Below are 25506 nucleotides of genomic sequence, written 5' to 3'. Positions count from 1 at the left end.
ATCCACAGAACAGATACTTTATTGCCCTTCACTTTTTCTTTCTTCTTTTGTTCCCATGCCTTAATGAAAATCTTTCACTGTTTTCTAAAACTCTGCTTATCCTGAGCAGAAAGCCACCTTTGTGTCAAGTAACAGGCAGCTTCCAATCTGGCTTCTCATCTTTACGAAACTAATTGGAGATTTTTGTCTGGCGTCTTGCAAGGGAAAAGCTTTCAGAGGACTTGCTCCCTGGCCATAGGGATGCAGGATTGGATGCCAAGGTCTCCAACCTGCTGTGAAGGTGTTCTTGTCCTTTTTGTGGATGCATCAGGATATGGCTCCTTTTCTCCCCCAACGTCAGGGACCTTTTTCCTGCCTCTATTCCACCCCTCTGTCAATCTTTGCTCCTGTTTGATTTGCCTGGAAATAACAGCAGCGTGATTCCTCAAATCCAGTAACTCGAGAAGGAAACCCCTAATCTCTAATCAGGACATCCCTGGAGAGAAAGCACAATGAAAGCTTGAACTGCCCGAAGAAGTCACCTGTGCCAAGGAATTTTAACACACTTTGAAATGGCAGACTGGCATAGGGACCAGCACAGCCACCTTCCTCAGTGTCGTTCCCTTCCATCCACAGGAGCTGTGGAAAGGAGGTGAACTTTCGGCTGAGGTTTGCCCAGGATTCAGCTGGCTTGCTTGAGGACTTAAAGCTAGATATAGAAAGCTGAATTTATATTGGAGGTGTCACTACCGTGGTGGGGTAACAGGTACTTCCACAGTGGAAATTTTCTGTCTTTATTTTTTCTATTTCTTTTCTTTAAACAGATTATGCAGCAAGTGGGCTTATTTGTAATGCAAGTTACTAAAAGCAAAATATTCTTTCATCAGATGCTGGTGTACACACAATTCTTGCTGCAGTGGTCTCCGAGCTGTTGGACCAATGTTACTTGAAACTATCATGTCAGTCACAACTGGAATGGCTGATATTACTGAGACTGTATTCATTCTCAGGGTGCCAACCCAGGAATCATGCCTCCCTCTGTGTCCCTAAAGCCGCTGAATGCTGTTAGATACAACCCTACAAAAGAAGGATTCAACAGGATTGCTCTGTTCTTTCTCTGACACAGGTTAAAAAAAAAAAAAAAAAGGCATGTATACCTCCTGGGCTCCTAAACAATGAGGTGGTCATTACTGGGGATCAGTGTGATGCTAATTCTGTAGAAGTTAGGATCCCACATAGGTCAGATACCTAATCAGAAATGCAGGTGTTCTTCCTTTCTTGCTTAGGTCACAAGAGGGTGAAGAAAAAGCTTCATGTCCCTGATAGAGGCCAGGTTGTCCAGATAACTGAAGCTTGAATTTGTCAGCTCTTCAGTCAGGAGATTATTTAAGAAGCCTAAATGCGAAGTTAAGGGTTATCCTGTTAGAGGAAGTTTAGCTTGAAGTGGTGTTAAGGGCTAGTATATATGAATATGTAAACCTATATGTTCATTAAAGCAACTAAAGGGTTGCATAAAGGGAAGAAAATATTTCTCTTGCATTGAGATAGTGGGTGATGCAATATACGGCTAAGGACAATTTGAATATTGTCTGTTGTAAAGGAAAATACTCTAAACTAAAGCTGTCTGTTAAGTTTATAGCAGTGTATTTTACTACAAAGAACAGGAGCCTGAAGCAGAACAAGCTGAAAGAGTTTTCAACTGGGCTCAAACACACAACCTTTTGGGTGTATTTTTCAGACTCCGTGGTCTCATTTTCAGTCATGCTGTATGTTTCCTTTAGTCTTTTGGGGGTTCTGACAGGCACATCAGAAGCGATGTAGTGTAACAGCCTCTTCCCCTGCACGTTTGCACCTATATCCTTGGGATCAGGAAATTTGGCAGTGCCTCAGGACCCTTGCCCCAGTGCTGGCAGATAGAGCAGTGCCCCAGCAGACCTATCTGCTGCCCTTGCAGAGGGCAGACATCCAGCATGATTCATACACAGAAGGAGGCTCAGGCGAGAATTAATTTGTATTATTCAAGGAGTACCAATCAGGATCTTATTGTTCTAGGCAGTGTGCAAACTTATAATCAAAACTGTCGTCCAAAGGCCTACGGTAACGTCATGGGAACTAAGATAAGAATAATCCTGAGGCATGCCTGAAGGGCCTTGAGGAATATAGGTCCCAAATACAGAATATCTGATGCCAAAAAATTATATCGGACCTTGTAGGAAACATCTGGTCTGTAGATGTCTGCTGTATGAACCTGTGTTCTGTGCAGTTACTCAGAAGTCTGTGAGTTGGTGCAGTTTCTGACCCATTGCAAACTTCTCATTCCCTGGCCATGAGCAAATAAATAAGTGTAGAATAACAGCATGAAGGGAACAGACAGTAAAATCTGTCATTCCTGATTTTGTGAAGCAATGAAAAGGGATACAATGAAGTTTATAAAGTCCATAGTTGACTTCACCAGAAGTAAAACTCATTAGCTACAGACTTCAAATCTCTTTGAATCTATAAACCAACAATGCTGCTTCACAGTCTAAAAAAAAAAAAAAAAAAAAAATTGGCAACATTGAGCATGGGTTTCGTCAGGTGGGTAAAGAGGAAAAAAAACCATCACAATGTTTTGATACTTAGCTCAAAAAACTGGAGAAAGACCCTATAAGCACAGTAGCAGTCACCAAGTTATAAAACTGTGTTACATGCAAAGGTGAAAAGAGTGCCAAAACAACAAAGCACCAAATTGTCTTTGCAAAGCACTTTTGGGCTGTTTGGCATTGCTTCACTTTAGAGGACTGGAGATTTCTGGAGTTCCCAACTGGGACGATGGAAAGAGATGCTCTTTTACTGACTGTAATAGGAGCATGCTTAATCTTTGCTGTAAAGTGGCAAGAATGCTCCCAAGATTTAGCCATCAAAAATTGTATTCAGAGTTGTCACTGATGCAGAAAGGTTACAGATATATTCACACCTAGGGACAAGGTTTAAAAATGCTTTGCTTTTATTTTCTTTGGGCTGAGGAAGGGGAAGATGACTTCTAATGATTATTTAAGGGGAAAAAAAAAATCCGGTAGGGCTTTCTTTGGATGGTTATCCAGCCGTTTGCCTGTTATTGGCATTGGAGATAAACTCAGGCCCGTAAGTTCAGCTTCCTGTGGTGTTCTTGTCTGCACCCAAACAGTATTGACTCTGTCCTCAGTGGCAGTCAGAAGGTCCGTATGCAGTTACTATATGTGAATTAGGGAAACTGTTGTGTTCAGATCCTATATCTCTGTGCCATGGGCAGATGCAAGGGACTTCTGAGACCTTCCTCTTCCTCTCACAGGTTTCTCCATCCAGCTAGGTTAATGATGAACAGTGCAGCAAAAGTAGACGATCTCCCCTCTTCTCCCCCTTTCCCTGACATTGAACTGAAAACATGGATTCTTTAGGAGGCTTTTGATTGAGAGAGAAAACATGAAAACAGAGAGGAAGTCTGTCAGAGTTGGATCAATTTGCCCAAACAGCTCAGTTTTTCAGCTGACAGCATTTTAGCACTCAGAGGGGAGTTGTCAAAATCTCTCTGCAGGCAGTCGTGTCCTTCATGCTGAGAAATACCTTATATTATCTCAAAAGAGAAGGAAGACGAAAAGAAAGGGGGGGAAAAAAAAAAAAAAAAGAAAAGACAAGCTGGCTTAGATTCCTGTTCTTTTAGGTCACAGAAAAAATACCCACTCTTGTTTTATTTCTTCATCAAATCATGTCATGTTAATCTTGTTTGCTGCTTGATCACTCACTCTGAGATGGAGTTGGTCCCCTCTTGCAGTGTCCCGCTCAGGCTTGGCAGTGGGCAGGGATGCAGAGCCAGGCAGGCAGCACTGCCTGTCTCAGGGCTCCTGATGCAGATCAGAAGAAGTGGTTAAAGCAGTTAGGGTGCGCTGACCCACTCAGAAAACAGATTACTCATCTCTTTGCCCTTCCTTAATGAAAGCAGTTGACGAAAATACCTGTAATGAAGAAGATGCTTTAATGCTTTATTGTCTGACAGCTCTTTCTGGGCTGCAGTCGCAACTAGGAATAGTCACAGAAATCCATGGGAGATAAGATTCAAGATTTACGTGGTGTGTTGCCCAGATAGCAATGGAAGATGGAGTTGATGAAGCTGGACAGGAGGATGCAGGTTGGGAGGCAGGGAATTAGGCTGTGATGAAATGGGGGCTCACAGCAGAGGTACAGGCAGTACCGGGGAGGTACGATGTGGGAATGGAGATCGTGCTACACATGCAGAGATAGAAAGGTTGGAAAATGAAGACAAAATTGGAGGGGACATCTGCTGTAGGCTATCACAAATGGAGGCAGGTGAGAGTGACAAATTCTTGGACCGCATCACGCAGTATCTGAAACCACGAGACACTTCAATTACCGTCTCCAGGCTGGTGACTCACAGATCTACCTGTCTGTCTGGACGTGTCTCCTACCTCATAACCCAGCATCTCAGCTGATTTCCCTGACAACCCCCCTGGATGCTTTGCCACTGAAATTTAAGCTCAGCATGGCAAGAGCTACTGCCTGATTTCTTGTTCTCCCCCACTGCTCCCCTTTCTGCATGAACAAGAGTGGCATAAGTAAGAGAATGACAGGGCTGTGTCCCGAGCTCTGCCTGTGAGGTGTGTGCTGTAACGCATTTGGCTTTCATTAAACCCCTTGACCTGGAGTTGCTCTCTAAATTATGCTGGCAGGTGAATTTAAAGCTGTCTGAAAGCCACTGAAGGAAGGTTGCAATTGGTGCGAGTCTCCCTGGGGCAAGGAGAGAGTCTGGTGTGGGGGTGGAGGGGTTGTCCAGTTACAATGCCACTACTGTTCCCAGGTGTGGCTTTATGTTACTTAGGTTAAACTGATAGCTGCCCCCATCCCACCCCTGGCTCTTCTATTCTTGCCCTTTGCTTCAGACCTGGCACTGCTGCCGCAGCAGCCTGAGTCGGTTCTGCTCATTGAGCCAGTGGAAAACTAGTAATTATTCTTTTCAGTGGGGCATTTTCCATCAGACCAGCTCTACCTCACTCTGTGCTTGTATTAATTGCCAGATCTGCTCCAGGAGAGGGGATGGAAATGCATGGCCATGTCTCAGGGGAGAGGAGACTGCTGAGACTGTTCTGCTCTAACAGCCTTGGTTAAGAGCTGCACCCAGCAAAAAGAGATGGGGGAGAAAAGAAATAGTCAGTGATATTTCTTCCCCCCAAAGAAAGGGAAAACTAACCCGAAATCTTCTGATGATTATATCTGCTGCTCAGTATCTGACAGCGTGAGCTCCAAGGAGATACCTTTCAAAGCAGTATAAGGAATGATTTTGCCTCTGCAGGACATAGGCTGAATGGCTTTTTCTGGGTTTTCCCTAAACTTCTCAGTCCCAAGTGTTTTTAGGCATCCCTGAAGCAGAACAGGCTGGACTTGACCCACTGAGAAGGTTGGAAACATTCTGTTGGACTTTTGGGACAAGAGCAAAGTAAGGACAGCAGGGCCTGGCACAGAGCTCTTCGTATCAGATCTAGTCTCTGAGAGGTGGCCAAAAAAATCTTGCTGGGTTTTGCTGTATTTGCCATTGCTAAACCAGCTCTGGGTGGTTTGTGACCAACACTTGTCATCTGCTCCAGGGCTCTGAGGACTGCATTGCTCCAAATCCCTCTGTTTCTTCTGCACCAAAATCCTTCTCCTCCTCTGCCATATTTTTCAGTACAGGTGACTGATAAATCGTATTTCATAGCACAGCGAGCACATCTGGGAGGGGAGGAAAAATTCAACGTGTCGTGTTTCTTTCACCTGCTGGGCAAGCCTTTGGGGAGACAAACTCAAAAAATGTGCAGCCCTGGAGGTCAGGTCCCTGCTTTGGGCACTGGGGAAAGCTGCCTGGATGCAGCCTTCCTGCATGTGCTGCCATATGGCTGGGGGCAGGGAAGACAGGAGGTCTTTAACACAGTTTAATTATCATGGCACGTGTGAAATATTTCCCAGGTTTTTTAGTTCTTCTTCTTTCACAGCCCTTATACCAGGCTCTTGTACCACAGTGTAGATTTTGGGATGTGCACTGCAGGATGCAGAGCAAGACTGGAGCCAAGGTGCTGCTAAATCAAATGTTTTAAGTCCTTAACAGAAGGATGAGGTTCATCTAAAGACACAAATTATGATGATCACACAGCAAAATGAGGAATCTTGGTGTGACTGGAAGAAACTCATTCACCTCTGACTTCCGCTGGAACGTGAGTTTCTGAGTCAAAAATGCTCCTTGGAAAATACACGTCTGCCACTGGTGAAAAGCTTCCAGTTGTTTTACCTGCTCAGTTTTTATTCCATTCCCTTGGCATTATTTTTGTCCTTATTTTCTCCTGTAGCTCAAACCTAGCCTTGGTCCTCTCAGGTAATGGCTGTCACATGAGAGGCAGCTTGGTCATCAAAAATGGGTCATTTTGATTTCCTTCCTCTCATGGTTAGGGCGGTTTGTTGACAAATTAAAAACAGGAATAGTACTGCCTCAGAAAAGTCTAGGCCAACCTCTGCTCACGCAGGCGTGCTGCCAGACGCTGCTTTGGATTTGAATTTACTCTAAAACATGAGATGCATGTGTGACAAGGACTTAGCCAAACATCTTCCCAGTTTATTCCTTTCCCCGCATTCTTCACTGAACTTTCTTCCTCGCATCCAAGGTCTGCCTTTGGCAGCTGTCTCGACTGAGCCTGAAATTTCCTTTAGTGCTGGGAAACTCGGCCGTAGCCCATTGAGGCTGCTGGTGCTGGTACTCTCTGTTTTCAGCAGGCAGACGTGACCAGGAGCCAGCTGACCCTCATGGAAGCTGCACTGCAGGTACCCTGCTTTCTCCTGCTGCAGTGGCTTTAAGCTTGTGATAGTTCCCGGTATGAAATGCAAGAGAGCAGAGATAATGTAGTCAGAGAGTTCCTCTCGGAAAAGAGGGTTTTCTTGTATTCAGGAGCAGCCACAGCTTCAAGGGAAGGACAGGGAAATGACCGTGGGAGCCAGGGAAGAAGAGGGAGCACGTGAGTTGTTGCCACCCTAAGGAGTTAAAAGGGCATTGAGAGATGAAAGAGAGATGTACAGATGAAAGAGAGAGACTCCATAAAAGGCCATGAATAAATGAGGCAGTGGACAGAATCCGTGCTACCTCTGACGTGCCTGAGGAAGAGAATGGCTTTATAAAAGCTGTATTTAAAAAGAAAGCTTTTAATGCAAAATGGAAAAGGGTGGGCAGTGAGGGAATGGTGTTTTTTAAAGATAGTCATTGATGAAAGGCAGAAATAAAGGCTGCCAGGAGAAGTCTGAATATATGCAGAGTATTAGGTCTGAATTAAATTTATTTCATGGTGTGTCAAAAGAGTTTGTTAACAAGCCCACCAGCTTTTTAATTGCCCTTTCATATGTTTTTATATGTGCCTGCATATTATGGGATTGAAAAAGACTCATGAGGAGAGAAAAAAGGACAAGATAAAAATTAACTAGTTTTGAAAATTAAAGAGGATGAGAGTGATGATCCTAGAAGCTGCCCTCCAACAATGTGAATGTAGTCTTTTGCTAGATAATAAATTGGAATTTTTTAAAATCCTGTTAGCATTTACAGAATTACATAAATGTGCCCAAAAAGTAATGTTGTATTTTATAGATCAGATCATCAAAGACAAACTAGACTGCTTTTAAAATTTACTTTTTTCAGTTACATGGGGGAAAAAAAAAGCCACAGCATGTAAAGAATATTTTATCTGTAGAGATATTAGTAACATTGTCATCATGTTTTCAAGGGCTTTTCTTCAGAATGTGTGTTTTGCATGTATGTGCCCATCCTATTGTTATTAAAAAAAAAAGGTAAAAATATGTAAAAATTTGAAATCAAAGGCTCAGGAATGGATGTATGGTTTCGTGGGTATTAACTAGTTAATGATCCAAGCAAATGGACTAACAGATGAGGGGTTAAATCCATGGAGATGCCTGCATTCAGAGGTGCAGACAAGAAGGGGTGTAGGAGAGGCAGTACCTAGGAACACGGGTCATCAGAGATACCAGCACAAAATTAAATTAAATCCTCTGCATGAAATGCTGACTAGGTTGTCTGAAAAGGATCTTGGGAACTGGTGAACCTGTGGAAGACAAAAGAATGCTAAAAGAGGCTGGAAAATGGGTGGAAATCTGAGTAATCTGACATGACAGCAAAAAAATGTGCTGCAGTGATCACCTCTGGATAAGGACAGCAAAGAAGGGGGAACCTCATCCCTTGAGAACAAAGAGTTTGAGGCATGTTTGTTTAAAAAAATGTATCTCCTGGTGGCTTCTCATTGCTGCTGCTGGATGTGAGTCAGGTATGGGGCAGCACTGCAATTCAGGTGCACGACTGTCCATACCCACCATGGGCACTGAGAGGGAGAGCCATCCATTCAGGTTACTGGTTGTCTTCATGGTGTCACCAGGGCTTTAGGAGACAAGTCATCAAATGTTTTAAAAAGCTTTAATTCTAGCCTGGTAAGTGTTGGTGGTTTTTCCCCTTTGCTTTTGGGGGTTTGAATCTTTTAGTCTTATGTTTTCTATTCAGGTTTTCTCTTTGACAGTGCACTGGAAAATCTCAAATAGAAAATGAGCAGGGGCCAGGCAGAAAAGTTTCCCATGTGCACACATGACAACGGGCATTGTACTCTAGAAAAATCAAATGTCACCAGCACTGAAAATTTGGCCCAGGATCAGGAGGAAGGCCTGCCCTCTCAGGTGCTGCAAACAGTGGGTATGCTTCCAAAAAGGATCAGGAGGAAGTGGTTTTAATAGATACACAGATGAGACTTATTTGTTGCTAGTTTTCTTGGTTATTTGATGCAATTGCAGATTTTTTTCTATAGTTTTATATCACTGCATCTGTAGATCTCTTAATCACTTAGGGGCAGATTTTTGAAGATGTGTGAATGTTTATTTTCTGTCTATGAGCATCCAAATCCCTTTTTTAAAAAAACAGTAAAAAAAAAAAAAAAAATCCCTTAGGCCAAGCTATTATGTTTCCTTCAGTCTTCACAAAACATTGTCTTTGTTCTTCTAAGTTATTGGCTTTTTAAAATGCATTGCATCTCTCATGTGGCAGACATGAAAATAATGGCCAGTCATGCACTTTTTCTAATCCACAAACATCTTTCTCATTTCCTCTACCTGAGGAAGGCATGTCAGCAGATAGACTTTCAAGGTCATATGCATACTGTTGCTCCAAAAACTGTTTCTACCGAACATGGGGGGAAGTTTTTCACATTGTCACAGCACATGCAGGTGGGCTGGCTGCTATGAAGACTGATGGTTTGTGGCTATCTGCTGTTTGCCCTGTCTCACCTGAGATGGTGTTGATATTTAGATGTTGTTGCCCAGCCTGCATCCCTGTGTTGTGATGCAAGAAAAGCAGGTCAGGGATGATCCACACTGGATGATCTTCCAGCCCTCACAGGGAGCCATGGGCACAAGGCTCTCCAGGCAAGAGGGATAAAGGAAATGGAACACAACCTGAGCCGGCAGGTACAAAATTGGCAACTTCATCAAACATTACTTTGATGATTACATTTGGTTGCTGTTTACTTTTTTACCTGGGAGTTGGCTGCAGAAGGAGCAGATGGTTACAGGCCGGGTGGGATTGGGAGAAGGACGTGCAAGCTGTTCCAATACAAGGCACGCTCAGCTTCCCATCAGCAACAGAGACATCTTGACCTTTGGTATTTTGTCAGAAATCTTCTTTCTTTTTCCTGCACTACTGTCAGCTCAGACTCAAAGTGCAGAGAAAACAGCTGAAGGGTTGGAGAGACAGGTGTGGAGTGTTGGAGTGTTTCTGCCTTTTATTTTTTATTTTAAGGCTCTCACATCCATCTTTTAAAGTTCTTTTCTACAGCAGCTGGAACTGAAGAGAGGGAGGTAGAAGTCCCTCATTCCTGTGGCTGGGGCTTGCAGTAAACATCCGAAACAGCAAAAACACTCCGCAGGGACTGGGAGTTGGCCTCACCTGGGAAAGCTCATTCTGTCAGTCTTTGAGATCAACTTGAGCTTTCCAGTGATACCAGTCTCAAAACCTTTCATAGGTCCATTGGGTAAAATTTTGGGTTTTAGCTGGGTGAGTGGCAGCATTTTTAATGCCGTTAGAGCCAAGAAGACCATGTGCTTGTGTACCAGTCCCATTGCCAGGCCTTGGATCAGATACCTCCCCTTGCCTCAACTGTCTCAAAGGTCACCTCTGGCAGTAACAGTGAAACCAAAGCAAAAATGTGATTCTATTGATTAAAATGGTAGCAGTGGAGACCCTTTGTTTTTCTGGTGTGAACACTCTGATGAGTCTGAAGAACAAGTGAGCTGGCATTCATACCCAGAAAATGAATCACAACAATTGTTTGCATTGCTTTTTTTGGAGAAGGAATATTGAAACCAAAGTTTGATTTATTAGCGTTGTGGAAAGTGTGTGCAGTCTAACAGAAGTCTGTTTCTGTTTTTATAGCAGTAGTATGTAGTAGTAACAGAAGTTTGATTTTTTTTTTTTTTTTTTTTTTTTTGGAAGTACTGTATTTTGCATCAGCAGCAAATAGATAAAAGCTTTCTGCAGCTTGTTTCATTTATCACTAGAGAGCATTTGATGCTACTGCTTCCTCCATATAAAGTAAAAGCCTTAATAAAGCAATAATAAGCTTCCATAGTTATTACCAAATTGTAATGAATGTCTCAACAAACAAATTCACAGATGTTTTTTAGTCTTTCCTATAATGTGGGTGTATATTCTTTACTCCAGCCTAGCCCTTTAAGCCTCCAGAATGATTCTCTTTTTTTGGTTTGCTCCCAGGAGGACCAGGTGATTAAAAAAAAGCAAACCAACAAAATAAACCAAAAACCATGTGTCAGCATGTGCCCAAAGCAAGTCCAACAAAGGACCATAATGATGATAAGGGGATGGGCCGAGAAACTGGAAGTATCCAGCCTGGACCAGATCATCCAAGGGATCTTACTGATGAGTATAAGTACAGGATGACAGGGAATAAAGAAGATGGAGCCAGGCTCTTCTTACAGGCAGATCGTAGAAAAACTTAGCTATTTTATTTTATTTTTTTCTTTCTCCTATGAGGGTGGCAAAGCACTGGTACAGAATGCCTAGAGAGATTGTGGAATCTCCGTCCTTAGAGATATTGGAAGTCGGATTGGACCCTTGCTATGGGCTCTTGCTGCCCTGGAGCTTGGCTAGGTGCTTTCCAGAGTTTCCTGCCAAGCTCAGCTATTTTACATTTCAGTGGTATCTTTGTTGCAGCAAGTGGGGAGACTGTTCTGTGGCTATAAGGGCACTGATCATCGTACACAGTGAGCAGCTTGGAGTGAGAGCAGACTGCTTGTTTCTGCTGCAGGACCGGGCAGCCATTAAATGATGACTTTTGCTCACTAATGACATCAAATGGGTTTCTAACACATGAACGAGAAGAGGAAAGCAAAGGCACTTGTTATTTGCTATGGGTTCGCCTGAAGCAGATTTCCCATGTTAAAGCACTTAAAAGCAAATACAGAATTTATGATGTGTTGATAGATTTTAAGCCTGAATTGTGCCCAGTTGTTGTAATGGCTAATAATGCAAATTATCTGAGTTATCCTCAGTGTAAAGCAGTAAATACAACCTGCACATTCAGACACACTTCTTTTATTTTTTAGGTTTTTTTCCTCTCCCCTTTCCCATTAATATTTTATCTCCCCGAAGAGATGTTTTCAACATATCATGTGCACCAGCATACTGTGCTTGTGGTATTGCTGGATGTCATTACAAAGAAGCCTGAAGACTGTACCGCTGCTTCTCTCTCTGTGACGCTAGGTTGGAAATTGCTTGGAGCAACAACAGCAAGTGTCAACAGGGAGCTGTATTAATTATTTGGAATGTGTCTCTTAAGAGGAATCAACTGCTTTTATTGCAGAACGAATATTACTTGAAATGGGAAGGTTACTCTGACTGTTATCATAATCTATGTGTCATTAACTTTCCATGTTTAGAAGAAGAGATTAACAACCCTGTAAATTGGTACAGTAAATAGATGAATTATAAAAAAATGTTTTTATTATAAATAGAAGTTTCTCGATATAGTTACCTCCAAATTACTGAGGAAGGATCGAGTCTTTAGCAACTGAGAAACTGCATGATGGTGTTGGGAACCAAAAAATCTTCCACTCATGTGAAAACAATGCTGAGCTCTGAAAAATGGTGTCTGTTTCCTGCAGGTGGGATTGTGCTTCATACCATGCTTCCCACAAAAATGGCTGTGACAAATGCTTGTTTCCCTCTTAAAGTGACATTAACAGATTGAATGGGCTTGTGTGAAATTGAGTTCTCTTCCATGGCGTATATATATATAGAGAGAGAGAACAGGTTCCAAGAGAACATGGTGTAAAGTAGATGTAGTAGTGGTAGAGTAAGTGCAACTAAAGTTCACCAGAGTACCCTTGTCTGCAAGGAAGAAGTGAAAGATGGAAGTGGTTTCAGCTTGTCACCAGGTGCTCCACAAGATGGAAGTTCATCGTGAAAAGCACACAGAACAAAGTACTTGCAAACCTGTTTTTAATCCAAATGCTGTGTATTTGACTATAGCCCTGATAGATCTCTGTAGGAAACAGCGGAACTAAACCACTTATTTGTCCACAGGGCAGGCTCACCACGGGCAGGTTTCCTACATTGCCCCACCGATCCACCTGGATTCGGATCTGGAGAGACCGCCATCCAAGGGTGAGTCAGTGGGCCAGCCTCCATTCACTCACGTTCCAAACCAGCCACAGGCGTGGGTGGATATCACTCACTTCTTCACTGAGCCTCCAGGGCAAGCTGTCACCCTCCATCCAAGGACACTCTAGGGAGCAAATTAATTCTTGCAGGAGAGATGTACGTGAGATGACCGTGTTCCACGCGTCCCATTACATGGCTTTGAACATCCCATCACTTCACAGAGTGGTTTGCTCTCCCTGCTAGTCTACTCCTGCAGGGACAGGTACACCTTGGGTCCTGCCCTCTGCCTTGCACCTTTCATTCCTAATGGCAGTGCAAAGGCATGGGGAGCTGATGGCAAAATGCAAAAGGGCAGATTTCAGTGCCCCTTGGGTGAGTGAAGGATACAGAACGGGTTGTACAGTGGTTCAAGCCTGGATTCAGTCTGCCTTGCTGTTGCTTGAAGGGTTTTTTTTGTAACTTGAGGAGATGTTCATTATGGAGGATCACTCAAATTTTAGGTGGGATGATTGCCCCGGGGACCAATGCTAGTAGTCAATATGTACAGAGCAAATCCGGGACAGCCCTGCTAAGACAGGTGCCTGTCTTGAATGGTGCCAATAAAGCAATATGAATGCAAGCCCTTGATTTCTCTGCCCCGTTTGTAGGATCATTCCCTAGTGCTGAGCCCCCAGTTGTTTGCTCCTGAGGCCTGGAGAAATGAGCTTGTCCCCAAAGCAAGCATATGTGGTGGTGCAGACTTCTTACACCTCCCTTTGCTCCTTTTGGTTAGGCTGGTCGATATTCAAGCATGGTATTGAAGTGAATAGCTTGTTCTTCTTGGAATAGATAATAGCAAAGCGAAAATTCTTTCAGGAATATGGAGGGATTTCTTAGTCAACTCTGCAAGTATGTATAAACATCAGACCCAGGGAATTTTGTGGAAGAAGAGAAGGGGAGGAAGAGTGTAATAGCATGGGGATATTTTCTATACCTTAGGTTTGGGTTTTGTCCCTTTTCCCACTCTTCAAAGGGTGCTACAGTGGCAGAAAGAGTCCCAAATTGAAGTGTGGTGGTTGTCCGCATTCTGCCACAGCACTGTAAGGCTGTTGATGTGTTTGTGTCTGCACATGTTTCTCTAACTGCTCTCAATTGAAAAATGCAATGTGGAGCCATATGCTGGGTGGTGTGAGCGTGCCAGATTTACAGTCCTCTCTCCAAATCTGGTCTTGTAATGGGTCAGGTTGGTTGTGCACAGTCTCCTGGCAGTCCACGACCTCCAATCAGCTTTATCTGGGATTTCACATGTGAATTTGAGATCGTCAGCTTCTTCTAAGTCATTTGAAAACCTCCAGTTCTGTGGTAAAATGTACTACCTTACTTTTATAGCAGAACACTCTAGTGAGGCAGAGACAGTTATGACTTGCAGGACCTTCTTGCTCAAGTCTGTCAATGAGGTGATGAATCAGAGCTTACTTAGAATAGGTCAATGTAAATCCTTGCCTTGGCATCCAAACAGAAGGATTCTGGAACAGTAGCAGACAGAGAACCTGTGTCTTGCTTTCTCCAAGCTGAGGGATCTAAGGACGAACAGAACTCTTCAGTGATCTGCTATTCATGAGGGCAGAGCTACCTCAGTAAGATAAATGGCAGTGCCACCAGGAGCAGGGCAAAGTGGGTGCGGCAGAACAGTTGCAGTGCTTGCAGAGAAGGTAAAATAGGGTTTATCCAGCATGAACTGCTACACTGATAGCTTTCACCAGGGCTTCCACCCCCTAGTTGAGAGATCTTAAAGAAGGAGCTACTCATGGTGGAAGGACTGGTATTACTGCTGCTGTGTGCTGGTAAAAGGACTTGAATACTCACTCTTGTGTAACTTTATAGGAGAGGCCCAGAGAGAAAGTTAGCTCTGGAGGCATCAATCTATTAGCTGGTGACTAGGGGCTGTTAAAAATGTGGTAATTGGTAATGTCTCTTGGGGAAGAGCAAAGCTTTCCTCTGGCTCTAGGATCTGGGATGTGTAACTCTGCTGCCTCATTTCTAGCCTCAGCATCCAAACTCCATTGTATTGTAAGTATTGTAATAATATTTTTTTTTTTCCCCTAAGTATATTAGGCTTGTGATTCCTTTTTGTTTGTCTGTTTTTTCTGACACCTTAGGAGATACTTGGGTCATGTTCCAAGCTTCATCCCATAACCACTAGAGTTGTTTTAAACAAAGGAGTCAAAACCACCTGTCCTTAAACTTGTGTTCCTCCACATTTCCTGTAGCTGCATCTACCAGAGCACCATTATGACAGTCAGCATAAACCACTAATGCTTCTGGCTACTCCTTTGATTCTCTTCATTTCCCTTCCATCCTTCTCCTTGCACTAAGCTGAACACCAGGTGCAGGCCAACCTTGTGCTTAGAGTGGCAAAAAGAAGCAGCCACCATACAGTTTTAATTGTAATAAATGGAAATAGAACCTGGGTAGGATGCTTTAAGAGAAGCATCTTTCCTTCCTGTATTATCAAAAAAAGACACAGCTTTAGTGCTCCTGTGGGTCTATGCAGTTGCAATTCTCAGCTGACAGATTTATTTGTAACTGCCTCTTCCTTCTCCTTTTTAAAGATTTTATCACTGGTGACATTTACACACATTGTTTATGCATGCAGGGGATTTTTACCTGCCTTTCAGAGTCCTGACGCTGGTTGTGAATAGAGTATAAACTGCAGTAGTTTACTAGTACATTAGTGTCACTGTGCATTACAGGGTAATTACTCTGAGCCACTGCTCTGTGCAGCCACCCAGTAATGACACTGTACATCACTGAATAGAAATGAAGCCTTGAATCAGCATTTTTCATCAAGACACTTCTTAGTCTCCACCTGCTTTTTAATTTGAAGCTATTGTAAAATTAGCTCCATATGTGAAGCACTGTTAACTGCTATTTTTACACCTCCTTTCAATCCAACAATTTGGATGGGACTATACGTGATTTTTATGCAAGTGTTTACACCTTTGCACAGAATAATTCCAGGCATAGCTGAGACCTTAGGTTGTGATATCATAGACTGAAGAGTAAACCTGTGTTTAAAAAGGGATCACTGGTTACTGCAATAGCAAGGAGTTTCATAGATGAGAGTGTCACTGATAACTCTGGCTTAGAAAGGGATTTTATAGAATTATCATATATAGTATTAAAGTAAATTAAACGTTTATACTCAAATTCTGTCAGGTACTAAAACACAGTAAAGAAGTGAACTAAACACATCAAATATATGCACTAAAACTATTTATAAAGATTTGTAGAAGCAGATTTTAATGTATATGTGGAATCATATTAAAATTGAAATGTATGCCTGGCATTTAAAGCTCGGCAGCCTGAGAAACTCTCCTGCCCTGTTGAGCTGATGTTTTGCCAAAGTTTCCTTCTAAGCTGAAGTCCGAAGAGTAGTTATCTTGGAGATTGATTTGCTTGTAGTCAGTACATTTCCTAAACATTAACTAATAAGCAAAACCCTGTATTGGTCCCCAGTTCCAGGAATAAATAGCAAATAAAGGAGGCACAGGAAGTTCTTACCCTTCTGTGCAGATTTCTCTAGCCAGGGAGGTTGTTGTGGCACTGTGTTAAGGCACTGTGGGAGGTCTTCCTGCAAACCTCAGTTATCAAGTTTATATTAAATAAACGCAGAATCTGGCCCGAGTCCTTAGACGGCACGTCAGGGAGCCAGCGGTTTTGCTGGGTTTTCACCTTTATTTTCTGTCTTCACAAAGGGAAGATGTCCCTTTGTTCTTTCTGTCTTCAAAACCTGGATCCATTCTGCCACTTTCCCCTGCTTTGCATTTGCAGTCTCTCAGGGAGAACCTTTCCTGAACAGCAGAAGCACAGTGAAGTCTTATAACCAGAAATAGAGTAGGCTTTTTGTAAGTATGCATTCTGGGTCTTACTTATTTTTTCCCTCCCGAAGGTCCCGAGAGGGTCGATGGCTTTGCAGATGATGTAGGAGGATCTGACAGCTGGGCTTACTGCACAGCCCCAGTCCTCCTTCCCAGGTCCAGAGGAAGGGGAGGGCTGGGCAGCGAGGCCCAGTGGCACTCCTTGCCGTAATTCAAGCTGACACGTGGGGTCATGCATCCCGTGCTCAGCAGGCCCTGGGACACCAGCTTGCCTGCCTCTCCCTCCCCAGGTCCAGCACCATGAGAGAGGTGCTGTTCAGGACTCCCTCCTGCAAGCCAGCACTGGCCAGGCACGTTCGGTTTCCAGGCTTTTTCATTTTCTGCTGGAGTGCCTCTGGGGAAGAAGGCATTCTCTCAGCTCAGGGGTCCTTTACAGAGTCCCTCAGCTGCTGTCAGAGGTCCTGCTTTTATTCATCCTGCTCTTTCTGAGCTAGCTATATGTTTCCAGCTTCTTAAGGCAATATTATTTTCCTCACATCATTTAGGTGGAAGAGTCCAGGGGAGAGGCTAATTTGATGCCTTTAAGGCAAGAAAGGATCATGCAGTGAATGCTGTTTGGGGTCTCCTATGCTCAGGACTCTCATTCCCTTTTTCACTATACAATTCTGGGATGCTGTATTGTGTCCTGTTCTTTCTCGGTCATGTACTTAGGTTTTGCTCAGCCTTTTATCCAAGGATGACATCTCTCAGGGCTTCCCTTTTGTGGCTGTCCTGAGCCCACTAGAGCATCCCCCTCACTCCAGCATGGGGTGTGAGTGCTCATTGCAGCAAGGCAACACCATTCTGTTACCTCATGTGGCTTTTAGGAAAGCGGTGTTTGAGAGGCATGCAGGTAACTGGTGTTGCACCAGTTAGGTGGAAGGGAGGTGACTGTCACCACACCTGTGCCATCAGCAGAAGGGTTTTGCAATGACTACAAGCCTCATGTGTACTGTGAATTTGCAGCTTGTTTTGAAGCCTGATCTTGAATCTCTCTACAGGGATTTGTTTGTTGTGTTCTTCCTTTGCTGTTTCTTTGCTTTTCATTTGATTTCTGGTTTGTTGGGGGTTTTTTGTGGTTGTCAGCCTCATTTGAGGCTGGATATCCATCTTCAAACAGGTCAGTGTTGCAGTGGGGTGGGTTTTGGGCAGGCTGGTAGAAGTGGATGCAGGAATCTATTGCCAGACATGGAGCTTGTTTGGGTCCTTAAAATGGTGAAGGGATGGATTGAGCTCTGATACAGTGCTTTTCTCAGTTTTATGCAGAGCTCTCAGAAAATCTCCCATGGTGGCTCAGGTCTGTACTGCAATGTCCGCCTTTCTGGATTACACTGATGTTCCTGGGGCAGGCAGCTGCTTTGAACATGGGCCATGCTCCATATTTATTAATTTCTCATTATGTATCATGACCAGAGCAGCCAGAGCTCCTGGAAATCTTGCAGGCACCCTGCAGTTCCCCTGTTTGCTTGTTGCCATCAGTGAGGTCCTGCCTTGCATCCTGTAGCTCTCCAGAGTCAGAAAGGGTTAATTGCAGACTGCTCACAGTTTTGGTTTTTACTGTGGTGCTGAGCTGTTGCTCTGATTTCTCCAGAATGTGTGTTTTCGCTGCAGAGGAGCACCTTGGGGCATTGCTGTTTATTTATAAGATAACAGCATTTGCTCTAGCAGAAAGCTGGAGCTAACAAAGTCTCTCAAGGAGGAGTGCTATAACTCCTGTGTGCTGGTGGAAACTGTTCAAAGTATTTACACTTGAAAATATTTAAGGATTTTGGGGAAGGGGGGAATAACAGTCTGAGTGATATTTAACACCTTTTTCATTATTCTTAGTCATCTGAAAAAAAGATTTTAAAAGGGCACTTTTTAAGAAGCTTTTCTTTACCAGCTGGCTACTGCCTTGTAAAGGAGTTTTGCTGTGGAGATCAGCCTGAACTGTGATTTAAAGATGCCTTGAAATGTTACTCTTTGTAGGCTGTTTGAAGCCACTGTATGACCTGATAAGCTCAGAACGGACATGGACATGCACCCAGGAGATTCTTTTGACAGTGGCTTTTGTTTTCCGCTGCGCTGAGTTTTGCCACTCGCCATCAGTGGTGTTGGTTTTCCCCTACCTGACAGTGGCAACAGCTGGAACGTAGAGTCAGCTATGGTGGTGCACCCTCAAGCATCACTAATCTAAAGTGAATGTCCTATTACCAGCTTGAAAAAAGCTGTTGAACCAGTGCAATGTGAAAAAAAAGCATGTAGTGCTGCGTACAGCATCAGACCCTTTCTCAAACTTTTTCTTTCCTTTTCTGCCAGACTAATTTTTGGCTACACTTCTCTTCCTGAAATATTTATAGGGCAAATAGCTGTTTTAAATGAGCAGATGGGGGAGACATAAGACAAGCTGTTAAATTAATAAACATGTGTGGTGCTTTATCAGTAAGGGAGCCCATTTTGGCATTTCTTCTGGATGATTTGTATGGCCTATCACCATTGCACCTGGTGCAGGGACAAGAAATGGGCACTTAATAACCAAACAATGTGCAAACTCCTTCCATTATAACTTCATTATGTCAGATATAATCGTCTATAACTAGATGTCAAATACATAATTTATGTCCAGCTCCCCTGTGGAATAGTGGGCATATGAATGAATGGCCCCATTAATGGGAAGGAGCTTTTACTGTAACTTTTCCCCTCCTGGTACATGGTCTATTTTGTCATCTGGTATTAATTCTGAATCTTTTCAGGGCTTCAGAAAAATGCCTGTTACATTTATATTTGTGTAATGGGAGAAGATGGCAAATAAATCATACGAGAGATCAAATTTCAGGTTCACTGATTTCCTAAGCCGTGAAAGAGGCTAGGATTGGTCTGCAGTGCTTTGATTGAGAGGCATAACTGGCCTTCATTTTACACACCCAGAGATGTTAAAAAGGTGCGTGATGTGAGGTAGCACTTCCTGTGGCAGCCCTCTGCCACAAGGAGCTCAGCCCCTGGAAAGCCGGGATTTGCCACTGCAGCCGTGCTGCTGGCATCCTTTGCCATGCGTTGTGTCGTCTCTCGCGCTGCGTCGTGTGGGGCCTGCCTAGAGAAGGGCTCCATGATGTAGCTAAAGTGTGTCATCATCACCTGGAAGGATGGGGGATATGCACACCCTGTTATCCAGAGGATACCTCTGGAAACGTATGGGTGTGTTGGAGTGGGACATGATATCCTAATTGTTCAGAGGAGGGCTTGTGTATATTCACAAATAGGTACAGCTTCAAAGGATCGGGTTGGGAAGATTGCCTTTTATACATTTTTATTGTTAGTGTTATGATATGTAATACTGTTACGATGTGTTATAGTGTATAATGGTCAAGGGTCTGAAGCACCTCTCCTGTGAAAGCAGGCCGAGAGTTGGCGTTGTTCAGCATGGAGAAGAGAAGGCCCCCAGGAGACCTTCCAGAACCTTCCAGGGGCCTACAAGAAAGATGGGGACAAACATTTTAGCAGGGCTTGTTGCAATAGGACAAGGGATAATGGCTTTAAACTGAAAGAGATATTAGAAACAGGTTCTTTACTTGCGAGTGTGGTGAGGCACTGGCACAGGTGGCCCAGAGCAGCTGTGGATGTCCCATGTCTGGAACTGTTCAAGGCCAGGTTGGATGGGGTTGTGAGCAGCCTGGTCTAGTGGAAGGTGTTCCTGTCCATGGCAGGAGGGCTGGAACCAGATGGTTCTTAAGGTCCTTCCAACCCAAACTATTCTATGAGTCTGTGATTTTCTGTTGCTGTTATTTTTCATTATGTGTATGATGTATTCACAGAAAGCAAATCACCCTTACAAAAGAAATGTTAAAAATGTGAAAAATGTTCTAGTTAACGACAAGTTAGGAACAGCAGCTTCTGAAGACCTGAGATATCCAGTGGTGTAGTCTGTCCATCTTTCAGTAAAATGTAGAAATACAGTTTACTGTGTTCTTGTAGAAGTTTATCAGCAGTGCTGTAGAAAGGCAGGCAGATGATTTCCCATACAAGCAAATCATGTTAGGTTCAGACATACTACTCTTGACAGCACTGAGTGAAAGAGTTTTGTGTTTATTTGATGGCTCTTCAGCTGTGCAGTAGAATTTTCTGTAGGTAAGCAGGTTTTTTAAAAGCACTTGGCTCTTAGAATCATCTTTGGCTAAATAAGATATTGTTGGAAATGAGAGATTTCCACCAGAGACAGCGATCTGATGCTTTACAAAATGTCTGGATTTCAAGCCTGTTCTGACCCCTGGATTTCCTCAAAGTGGAGGGAAAGTTATTCCTGTGAATTGTGTACCTCGCTCTTAAAAAGGTGCTTTTGGAAATCCCAGCCTTAATAAATGCATACTAAATACTGATTTACTGATTATGGAGCACCATGCTAAGATTGTAACTTGGCTTCCTCATAAGAGTCCTCACATTTTATGACTTTCGGCCAAGTAAATTTGGCTTGGAAACCTCAGTGTTTGCTCAGAAGAGAAAGACTGCTGTCCTCTATCCAAACGGTTTGTTGCTGCCTTCAAAATGGCTTGATGTAGTTTCTTCTCCTTGAGAACTCACAAGAAGCAGTATTTGAAAGATCTTACTGCCCGTAAGAACAGATACTAAAGTTGATTAGCTGTAATTACAAGGGTTAGAGGGCCAGCATGCATGAGGGTGCAGCAGCCATGGGGCTGTTGGCCAAGGAGCTTTCAGGAATGGAGAGAAACAGCTGGACTTGGGACAAGAAGAAGACATTGCCCTTACCCAGCCAGGGATGCTGGGGTTTTTTTGCTTATAGATCAATCATACTAATTAGTAGTAATTCACTGCAGCTGGTTTGTTTTTGTTTTGTGGGGTTTTTTTTGGGTTTTTTGTTGGTTTTTTTTTTTCAGAAAATTGCTTGGGTTTTCTTTATTAGAAAATTACCTCGACTATGGATGCTCTCATGGCAGTATCCCATTTAGATTTTCTCAAAGTCCTGGCTTTGTGTTTATCTTGTTATGAGCACTGCTTTCCACAGATGAGTGTGTGTGTGACTGTATTATGCCCACAAATTTAGTAGTAGACATGCAGCAAAATAACACTGTTACTGAGTAAACAATTACATTTCATTTTCAGGAATAAAAGGGAATGTGTGCCCATAAATCTTCTTCTAAATAATCTGTGTTGGAGAGTAAAAAGAAGATGAGGTTTCTAAATTCATGAAGGCCCTTCACAGTGGAATCCTGTTTGCCACTGAAGTGTAACAAGCTTATTTATATTTTATTGTGCTCCTAGATCAAGCTATATTATTATGGGCTGCATTCCCCTGACACTATAGCTGTTGCTAAGGAAGAGGTACATTATGTTAATATTTTGGGACCATAACTATGCAGGGCTGGGTTATGTGCATTGAAGAAGTTGGGGTGGGGGGAGAAGTTAATGCGCCATTTTGATTAGAGCCTCCTCAGATTGTTACTCACATTTAGAAGCAAAAGCTAAGCTTGAATTTGAGCATAATTCACACAGAAAATGGGAGAAAACCAAACAATTGAAACAATTTGTTCACTGAACTTTAAAATTGCTCAGCAGTTGGAATCTGGAACTAGTACAACTAAGAGGGAATCTGGCAGAAGCAAGCTGAATGCTTTTACCAAGCACGTACAGTGAAGAATTTCACAGCTTCCTCACGCCTTAATGTGTTTGAATCATGTAAACAGAGCATTCATCCTTAATTCCTATTTCCTGACCATTTCCAGTGCTGGTGTCTATTATGTGATTTTGGTACTTTCTCATTCATTTAGCTTGATTTACTAAGAGCCTGCAGTGTGGCCAGCGCCATACACAAAGTAAAATGGCAAGTGATGCATTAGCTCCAGTGTATGGAGTTAGAAAAAAGGCCAGAGTCTCGAGCAAGATACCGATGTCCATGCTGGTTATTTGAACAAATACGCTCTACAGACTGTATTGATAAGCATTATGAAAATGTTTATATAACAAGTAAAATAAACAGGGAACGATCTTGGCATTTCTCCTAAAGGAATGTTCTGAACTGAGTTTCCCCTTTCAAAAATGTTTTCTCATTAATATTGCTGCCAAGGCGTGAAACAACCACAGAGGAGGACTGGATGGGTAGGAGCTTGCCTCAATTCTGCTGTGCCTTGCACCTCGCTGATTCAGCCAGGACAGTGTCCTCAGGAGTATTCTCAGGGTTATTGTGGTCATGGCACCTGAAAATAGATAATAATATTTGCCTGATACCACTGTCTCACGCTTTCAAACATTCGGGGCAACAGAGCTGGGTTTGCACCTGGATCAGGCAGGTGAGGCTTATGTCATCTCCTGAACTGAGGGGTGCTGTGCAGGCAGGTCCACCCAGCTGAGGTCAGTCCTGTTTGCTAGAGCTACAGCCAGCAGTGGTCCTCAGGTAGGACTGCGAAATCCATCAGAGGCTTGCCAGCATCTGAACTCTGTTAGTGCTTTTTGACATCTGCTTCAGCCTCTGACCCTGCCATGATGAGCACAGCAACCTTTCCTCCCTTACTCTCTGCCTTCCCTCCTTGCTGTCCTTTTTGCTCAAACCTTGTGCAGTGGGTTTTTGTGACCCTTAATGAGGCTTTGGGAAAGTTCTTATTGCCTTTTCCTAGCTAAGACCATAATAATTTATGTTAGACCTTGTTGCATGCACCTGATCATAAAATCCTTCTGGAAGCTAAGGTGTCTGCCTGGGAGGTGTCTCTTCCTTGGGCAGATTAAATATAGCCTGAGACAAGAGCGGGATGGAGGGGTGAGAGGAAAAGGAGCACTCAGTCCTGAGAGTCAGTGCGTGGTTTCATACTGGACGTGTGCGTTGTAAGGAAGAAAAGGGGAGGGATGAAGAGGAGCAGAGGGTAGAAACAGGCAGCAGGGTCTGTGCAGAGAGGATGGACACAGAAAGCTTGGGCAAGCTGCGTGGCTTAGAGGAGAGGAAGGCAAGATGGAATGGAAAAAATGGGGGGGGGAGGGGAGTGGAATTTTAAGAAGGTTTTTATGTAATGTATATAGAAATTTAAAATCCTTTCGCTTTAGACAATTGAGACTTTCTCTGCCTCCAGCAACTATGCACAGACTAATCACATAACATTTATATTCCTGCTTTCCTACTCTAGGCACCTATTTCTATCTGCTTGCTTCTTTCCAGCATTTGTTCTGAGCTGCTGCAGTTTAACAGCAAAAAATCCAGATATTTCCTTCATCATCATTAACTACTCCTACCCTGTCCTCCTAGCAGTAATACTCAGCCTAAATGTCAAGAGCAGCTGAGTGTGCTCATCCATTTTTGGAATGTGTTGAATTCTCCTTATCCTGGTCACCCAGATCTTCAGCTCCTGTCCCTTTCAGATTGGTGTGGCCTGCTGGCTCCTGAGGCCATGGGCTGGGATATTCAAAATACGTTGTCTCCCCATAATCCACCTACGGTTTTAAAAAGTGTCCCCTTACAGCCCAAGGTTTGTGCTTATCTTCAAAGGACATTGCTCCTCACATTGTGTTTGGTTAAATAACCACGGCTTGGTGTAGATGTTTTGCATGTAAGCTGACAGGGTTGACATTGTGAATATTTTGCAATCATTTGTTTAATTAGCTGAAGCTCTCTGGGGAAAGTATATGAAATGGCATACTCCCAAAGTCTAATTTAAATCTGTTTTGCTTTTTTTTATTTTTTTTTTTTAATGGAGGGCTTGTAATGCAAAGCATTAGAAAAGGTGCAAGTGAATGGAACGCAAGAAAAAACCTTTCTGTTAATGGGCAGTGCCTCAGCAGCAAAATCGTGCAAATACAGAAAGGAAATTACATTGAGTAAAATGACCTACAAGAGGAAAAATGGAATTAAGTCTGTGCAGCTGTCTTGTCTTTCTCTTCTTTTTTTTTTTTTTTTAACCTGTACTTCCCCTCTGTTTTCTTTTAGCGCAGTGCTTAATTAAGCTTCTCCTTTGTTTGGAGGTTAATTCCTTTTCTAATCTACAGCTATTTGTACAAAGGTGTTCATTACTGCAGCGAACAAAAGCTGGAGACGGGAGAGTGGCAGGTGTTGAGCCTCATTTAGGGGGAAGAGATTTATTTTATTTTGCTCACAGCGAAATCTTGAGACCCCGCTTTTACATGCAGGGCTTCTGTGTCAGTTCTCCTCTTGCTGGAAGCTTGCTGCTTCCAGTGAAATGGTTCCTGGGGGGAGCTGAAGGTTCTGCTGCAGCACCAGGGCTGTGCTGTCCTGTCTGCTCACTAAATGCACCTAATTAGAGACCTTTGTGCTGAGGCTGACCCTCAGACTCTTACCTGACTTACCCATAGTGACCGCTGGTTTCTTTTGATGCTTACCTGCCCATTGAAACCACTGAAAAATTAAGGTCCTAAACATTTAATGAGACCTGATGCCATCTTCTTGAGTCCCCATGGGGCAGTGAGTTCTGCACACACGGTCACAGCGTGTTCTCATTGCGCAGGATAGGCTCTCCTGCTTGACGGCATCACAGTGGTCAGAGTACCTGACGTCTCTGGTTTTGCTGTAGTGTTTGTGGAACATGCAGAGCACACATTAATCATATAAAAGTGTTTATATTGCAAGAAGCTGGAGGTGGGATGCTTAATTTCGCTACTGAGCTGAAGTGCTGGGGAGGAGGCAACAGTGATGGAGTAGGGGCCAGCCCCGCAGGGCTGTCAGTCTCTCTTGCTTATCGTGCTTGCCCAGGCAAATAGAAGTAAACACAACAGCAAGAGCTAAATCAGCTTTTAGAGGAATAAAAGGAATGACAGAATGCCCCAATAGTTAAAGCAGGATCCCTCGCACTTGGATCGTCCTGTTAGGAGCAATGTGGCCAGCCCCATCTCCAGGCATTGCTCTGCCCACACAGTCCTTCACCTTCCTGTGGAACAGTTTTAATGAAGAGTTGTTCCTTCCAAACAGTGGGGGAAGCTGGGCAT

At 43.4% G+C, this 25506-nt stretch overlaps 1 protein-coding gene across 3 annotated transcripts in view; it reads left to right on the top strand.

The window, feature by feature from the left end:
- Positions 1 to 25506, top strand: part of ADGRL3 (adhesion G protein-coupled receptor L3) — a 479174-nt gene that overhangs the window by 334119 nt on the left and 119549 nt on the right. For all 3 annotated transcript variants that reach the window (XM_058420608.1, XM_058420609.1, XM_058420610.1), the window contains one exon: positions 12617 to 12697. In XM_058420608.1, coding sequence (XP_058276591.1) covers positions 12617 to 12697 — 81 coding nt within the window. The remainder of the gene's footprint in view (positions 1 to 12616; positions 12698 to 25506) is intronic.

Source organism: Hirundo rustica, chromosome 5, assembly GCF_015227805.2.
Source record: "Hirundo rustica isolate bHirRus1 chromosome 5, bHirRus1.pri.v3, whole genome shotgun sequence".
In the NCBI taxonomy this organism is placed as follows: Eukaryota; Metazoa; Chordata; class Aves; order Passeriformes; family Hirundinidae; genus Hirundo; species Hirundo rustica.
Note: the sequence above shows the minus strand (reverse complement) of the source record. Positions and strands in the feature narration are given on the sequence as shown.